The sequence below is a fragment of the Aptenodytes forsteri genome, unplaced genomic scaffold (assembly GCF_000699145.1).
Source record: "Aptenodytes forsteri isolate BGI_AS27 unplaced genomic scaffold, ASM69914v1 Scaffold282, whole genome shotgun sequence".
NCBI classification, from domain to species: domain Eukaryota; kingdom Metazoa; phylum Chordata; class Aves; order Sphenisciformes; family Spheniscidae; genus Aptenodytes; species Aptenodytes forsteri.
In genome coordinates, this window is record NW_008794089.1 from 161,816 (window position 1) to 168,738 (window position 6,923).

At 37.7% G+C, this 6,923-nt stretch overlaps 1 protein-coding gene across 1 annotated transcript in view; it reads left to right on the top strand.

Annotated features, from left to right (window-relative positions):
- The window catches only part of CDK13 (cyclin dependent kinase 13), a gene marked incomplete at its 5' end in the record, with an annotated part of 42,543 nt that overhangs the window by 2,525 nt on the left and 33,095 nt on the right, over positions 1-6,923 (top strand). Inside the window, 3 exons of the mRNA XM_019470855.1 lie at positions 3,854-4,021; positions 4,297-4,436; positions 6,136-6,306. Coding sequence (XP_019326400.1) covers positions 3,854-4,021; positions 4,297-4,436; positions 6,136-6,306 — 479 coding nt within the window. The remainder of the gene's footprint in view (positions 1-3,853; positions 4,022-4,296; positions 4,437-6,135; positions 6,307-6,923) is intronic.

Sequence of the window (6,923 nt, forward strand, 5' to 3'; positions counted from 1 at the left end):
CAGAGGTGAGACTGACTGGCCTGTAGTTCCCCGGGTCTTCCTTTTTTCCCTTTCTAGAAATGGGGGTTGTGTTTCCCCTTTTCCAGCCAGTGGGAACTTCACCGGACTGCCACGACTTCTCAAATATGATGGATAGTGGCTTAGCAACTTCATCCGCCAGTTCCTTCAGGACCTGCGGATGGATCTCATTGGGTCCCATGGGCTTGTGCACCTTCAGGTGCCTTAGATGGTCTTGAACCTGTGGGAGGTTCTCCTACAGTGGGAGGCTCTTAATTTTCCCAGTCCTTGCCTTTGCCTTCTGCGACTTGGGCAGTGTGGCTTGAGCACTTGCCAGGGAAGACCAAGGAAGTCACTGAGTACCTCAGCCGCCTTCATGTCCCGGGTAACCAGGTCTCCCGTTTCGTTCTGGAGAGGGCCCACATTTTTCCTCATCTTCCTTTTATCCCCAGCGTACCTATAGAATCTTTTCTTGTTGCCCTTGATGTCCCTGGCCAGGTGTAATTCTATCAGGGCTTTAGCTTTCCTAACCTGATCCCTGGCTGCTTTGACAATTTCTCCGTATTCCTCCCAGGCTACCTGTCCTTGCTTCCACCCTCTGTAGGCTTCTGGGGAAAAGTTGGATTCAGTAGCAATATGTGAAAATTCTTAAATTAGCTGGCGTTTGAGGTAACGATTCTCTTCCCTTTGGAAGGCAATTGTTTTTATAGCTGTGCGTTATTTTAGTATAATTTATCTCGAGATCAGTATTGTTTTGAGTACCTATAATAGAAGTGAGGTTCATGGCTTGTCATTTGTATTAACTTTTGAAGCGTAAAGATTCATCTGTAGTGAAGAAATTCATGTCTGTATTCCAAGTGTCATCTGAATTTAGACTACATTAAGTCTCTTCATAGTCCTAACAGAATATGTGCTGTGATTTGTATTGAAAAATTATGCTTTTGAGTGGTAATTTACCATTTTTCTTTTGGCTTTGGTGATGAAGTTGAGAAGAGTTACTTTTGTTTTTACTCATGGTGTTGCATGTCTCCCATGTACATGAGAAATCAACTTCTCACAACAAGTAAACGAAAATTTCTTAGCATTGAAGTAATAACTAATTTAAGTGTGATATATCTTTGTAAAAAATCAAACTGCAAAAAGAAAAATTCCAAACCTTATGAAGTACTGTTATTTATATTCCATATCTGTGAAACTAGCCTGTCTTCTCTTGTTCTTTGAGAAGTGTGTAGTGTTTCTTTGATTAGTAAAAGTAGTTATAACTAGAGGTGTAAATGTTTCTCTTGTGTTTGCTAGTAATTTAATACTATGTTAAACATTAGGATGCACAGGAGGCCTTGGCCTAACAACAACGTAACAACAAGGTATAAGACACATTTTTTTTTTAGTAGTAAAAGAGAAATCTTGTTTCTTGCCCTTCAGCACTCTAGCAAATGTCACTCCAGTTGTTCAGAATCACATCTGTGTGGTGAATGTATGGTTGCATTTAAATTTATGACAAAGCCATCCTCTCTAGGTAAACGGGATTTCTGACACTGTTATTTGAGAGCAAGATTTACTGTTTTAACTAAAAACTAGTTTAACTAAATATATGACTGGCTTTGCAGTGTTAATTGCAATAATATGAAATGAGATTTCATCTTGAAGCTGGCTAATTGCTTCTCATGATTAGTATTTTTTAATGTAATACCTGTTTTAAGTATAGCTAAACTGCATAGAGGAGTTAAACTACAGTTAAATGGTTCTATCAGCACTGGGCTCATTCTCCTTTCAAAACAAAAAAAAACCCTAATGCTTGCAAACAGCTGCATTAGAAACATTAATGACAAGTAATAGAATGTCATTTATGCTTTGCTTAGTTTTGCCTATAGCATGTTACGAACTTCAGATCAGAATGGTTGTGATTACGAGTCATGATAAAGCTTAAGTCATCAAAGAAAAATGATCAATGTTTTTTAGGGGGGAGGAGGGCAAAGGTATTTACCTTGGGCTCAGAGTTACTATGCGGAAATTGTGCCAACAAAGAAAGCTTGACTCTCTGCAGAACTGGCTGGTTCCTAATGTCGTGTCAGTTGTGAAGTTCAGTAAGAATCTGATAAACCCACAAATAAACTACCTAAAGGAACAGCAGTGTTCAAAACCACTGTGTAGGTTAGCTGAAAGGGAAAACTGTTCTGGTGGTCAATGATGTGTGATTTAACAGAACTGAAGAAAAAGCTGCTCTGTTTTCATGTATCACTTTTAAAATCAGAACCTGTCATATATTGTACTTTCACTAATATTGAAAGTTTGGGGGAAAAATTGTGAGAGAAATATAAATACATGAACTTCAAAATTAAGAATTTTTCTTTACCATGATAATTACATGCACTGTCCAAAGGTGGCTTATTCTTTATAGCATGCTAACCATTATATTTGTGATGAGGGGAGTATATGCTTCCTTGAGGTGCCTCTTTAAATTCAGGCAGTGGGGGCTTGAGAAGTGGTAGAAGACATTCAAGTGTTCTGTTTTCATGGGGAAGCATAGACATACCCAAAACACTGGAATGATTTATTTAATTATATAAAGATTGCTAATTGCAATTAATGTAAGAAAGAAAATATGCATTCTCCGTGATGGAAGATAGCAAGGTCTTTCCATTTACAGAAGTTCCTGCTTTATCTGTGAAATTAAGTAGATTAAGAAGTTGCAGAAAAACCTTCAGAAAAGGTTCCCAGAGAAGGATGCTGACAGTAGAATAGAGCAATTTGGCAAATGCAGCAATCTTGGAAAATGTCCCCTCAAAGCATGACAGAAAGTTTTCTTGATGCAATGACAAAGTTTGAAATGTAAAGAGAGAATACTGTATGAGAGTCCTGTAGAGGAGAAACAGTTATGTAATTATATGAAGTTTAGAGATGATCGTGGTTTTAGAATTGCTGGATATGCAGTAGCTGCACAAATCTAGCTAAACTAAAGAAAGTTCTGGTAAAATGGTTCCATGTGTTTAAAAAAAAATATATCCTGCAGTAAGTATGATATTTTCAGAATTTCCCCATTAGAATGGGAAGAGCATCTCTAGAATTATTGTGTATAGGAATTGTTAAAGGAATACATTGCTGCACATGTGTTTGGCGGATTTTCCTCAAGACAGAGATTGACTGTCAGTATCTGTTACCTAATTATGGTTGATGATTAAAAAATGGTCAGATATCAGTAACCCATGGCAGAAAAATATTTAGTCATTTTTTCATCTGATCTTTTTTTCACTTGATTTGCATGCTGATCACTAGAAAGGTGTTGAATCTGGAGTGTTTCAGCAAACGTATGAGATTGGAATCTGTAAATGAGGTGATGCGGACTGCCTCGTAATGCCCTGCAGTGTTACTGTAACCACGAAGCTCGTTATCTCTGGAGAGCAACATTATAGTGAACTGGATTAGGGTGATCTCTTTTATATGAGAAGTCAGTCAGAGTACAGATTTTACCACTACACTTCTGATGTCTGGCAGCACCTGAGCTCTAAATATTCTTAATAGTCTAGGCCATAAGCTTGAGAAGAAGCTTGTGTGGCAGAAGAAGTCTGGCCTGGTAAGGCTTGCTGTGTCATCTAACCTCAGCTTTCACCAGAAAGATCTGATTTCATAGTTTCTGTAGAATTTTGGTAGTTAGCTGTGCATCTTCCAGAGACCTGTTTGTGAGCCATTTGTAAAGCATATATCAAAGTCCTGCAAGTTCTAAGAGCAGAGGTTTCAAATGTTGATGCATTGACAGCCTAGAATGTATTTTAAAAAAATAATTCCAATAGGTTTTCCTTTATGTATGTTAATATTCTGCTGTGTTCAACTTATTAGCAAAATTGTGTCTTTTTTTTAGTTTGCGAGAGAATCTTTCAGTGAAGTCAGTTAAAGAAGCAGAGAAGAAACTTCGCCATCTGCTTGCAGACTTGCCACTTCCACCTGAGTTGCCTGGAGGAGCTGACTTATCCAAAAGTCCTGAAGAAAAGAAACCAGCAGTTCAGTTACACAGCAAGAGAAGACCAAAGTATGTTTACTAGACTTTTTTTTAAAGCCTATCAAGCAAGTAGAAGTGATAATTGTTTCTTTAAAATATATTCTTTCAAAAATGTTTCTGCTTTTTAATGACTTTTGTAATATTAATGAAACTTGAATCAAACTGCCTGGTTTATTGCCACTTAACGGTAGTAAGCCAGTTATCTAATAATGTCTCATAAAAAACCTCATCACTGAATATTTTCAAGGTTAAGACAATCCTTAGATATATCAGCTGTATTCTTAGAAATGCTTGTTGTTTTCTAGAATATGTGGACCACGACATGGTGAAACGAAAGAAAAAGAAATAGACTGGGGAAAGCGCTGTGTGGATAAATTTGATATCATTGGTATTATTGGTGAAGGCACTTATGGACAAGTTTACAAAGCCAGAGATAAAGACACAGGTAAGTTCAAAAAAGTAAATGTAATCTTACAGTTCTAAAGTGAACAGGATATTTTGGTTTTATATTGAGTAACATTTGTGGTATTCTGCCCTCTAATGTCTCTGATAGTCACTAGCTGATAGTAGGAAGAGAATCTGCCTCTGTGCAACACAGTCCTGAAGTGTTGCTTATTGGGTATTTTTCTTGCAGTATAACTGACTTTACAACAGTGACATAATTATTAAATTTCATATTAAACTATTGCTCAAATGAGCAAGCAGTCACTGCTATGATACTTAAGAATGTTGTCACTACTTCTAAATAGATAATGCATTGAAATTGATTCTTCATATGTGCTCTATGTTGCTTAATTGTTTTATGTTCAATTAGTAGTTCTTTCTGTGGCTGCTTGCCTTTATGGTTTATTTGTGCATGCTTTAATTGCTGGATAATTTTCTACTTCAGCAGTAACTGAATCACATAGGATCAAATACCAGCCGCAGTTCCTTCTTTTTGATCTCCAGAAGAATGAGCAGTGTAATTATAATTCCTTCTTCATTCTTCACCTGTGCTTGTCTCAGTTTGCAAACTTTAGTTCTTAAGTTAAACTGTCACAGATGTTATTTTTTACATCCTACCTTGGGAACCATTGCAAATCATTGTTAGGAGCTTCTTTCTGCTCTCCTGCAATTCGGTTCTTCGCACATTTAACTTTTTAATCCTATCATAACCATATTGCCTCTTTGGCAAGCTTCAGGTTATTTGTGTGTGGCAGTTGTTTCTTAACCTCCAGCAGAAGTTGTTGCTGTCTGTATTGAACGGGTCCATACAGTTATAGCAAACCTTCTATTAGCTTTGGATTCAAATCCTGTGCGAAGACTGGCATTATGGCCATTGAGATACCTTATAACAAGCTGTGCCATGGGCTTTCAAAGAAGTGGATATTGTGTCATACTGGAATGTGATCTATTGCATTTGTATCATATACACTGGTGTAGGATAAGTCCTTTTTAGAGCTAACAGAGATATCTGTGCTGTCAATAAACTTCCCAGACACAGCAATAAACTTCCAAGAACAAAATGGTTGAGCTGACATACAGTCTTTAGATATCCCCCATCATGAGTAGATCATGCTCCTGCCGTGATCTGGCTTCATCCAGCCCAGCCTGCAGTAAAATAATACGGAAGATTTCTCCTCACTATGAACATGACAGTCGCACATCTGTTTGAAAGTATACTGATGAATTTGAGAACACTCTAGTTGTCTGCCTGTTATCTTGAACTATGTAGTATTTCTAGCTAGATATATGCATTCTGACCTGTGGTGATGTAGTAATAAGAAATCCAGAGCAGACATAGGCCTCTGTCTCTAAAGTTGCTGTTGGTAATCACCTTTATATGGGGATTTATTGATAGACCCGGTGTGGAGTATCAGGACACAGTTGAGTGAGGTACGCAGGAGGAAGAAGACAGGACTTACAGTGGGTAGCTGAAAATTCTCATTTATAGTTTTGCTTCTCCATGTGACTGTTTCCCAACAATGGTTAGTCCTATTTCCTTTCAGAATAGTGTTTGGTGCAAGCATCAAAATGTTAACTGTTTAAACCATTCAGAAATAGTAACAAATGGGAAGGGTTTTAAAAACAAACAAGCAAACTCAATACTAAATCCCATAGTTTGGTTGCTAATCTTAATGTTTTTTGTTTGAATTTTCTCTTAGGCGAAATGGTGGCACTAAAGAAAGTACGTCTGGATAATGAAAAGGAAGGGTTTCCCATTACAGCTATTCGGGAGATTAAGATTCTTCGACAGCTTAATCACCAAAGCATTATCAACATGAAGGAAATAGTGACAGATAAGGAAGATGCTTTGGATTTCAAGAAGGACAAAGGTATGTATGCTAACACAGGGGTAGCTCTTTCTGGTCCTGTTCTTAATATGGTAGTCTGCTATACTGGACTTGAAGTTAAGCTTCATTAAAAAATACGTTTGCAAATCATGATGCTTGACAAGGGGTTTTAATTTTGATTTAATTACTAATAGGAGTCCTTTATTTAACTCAGCTATGCCTTTTGCTCATAGAAACATTTTTGCAAATACTTTTTTATTACTTGATTCCAGATTTGCTGGAGAGGAACAGGTGTTTGACTCCTTGACACTCACAGATTAGGGAGGCCAGTGACAACAGAAAGCTCTTAATTGTGAACTTTTTTAGCCTTTTATTTTCCTTGTAGTATTTTATCATATCATTTAGACAGTTGTAGGCTCAATGCTGAAGAGATGTTTTTCATTGTAGGCCTTGGTTTTATGAGTTGTGCTTCAGTTGTTTTATTTTCATAATTGGGCATGTGTGTCTTGAAGGCTAGAAGGAGGGCAAATGAAAAAAATGAAAAGCAAGATTTGTGTGGTGGTGGTGTGTCATGGTTTAACCCCAGCTGGCAACCCACCCCCACACCCCCCCCCAGCCGCTCACTCACTCCCCCCCGGTGGGATGGGGGAGGGAAGGGA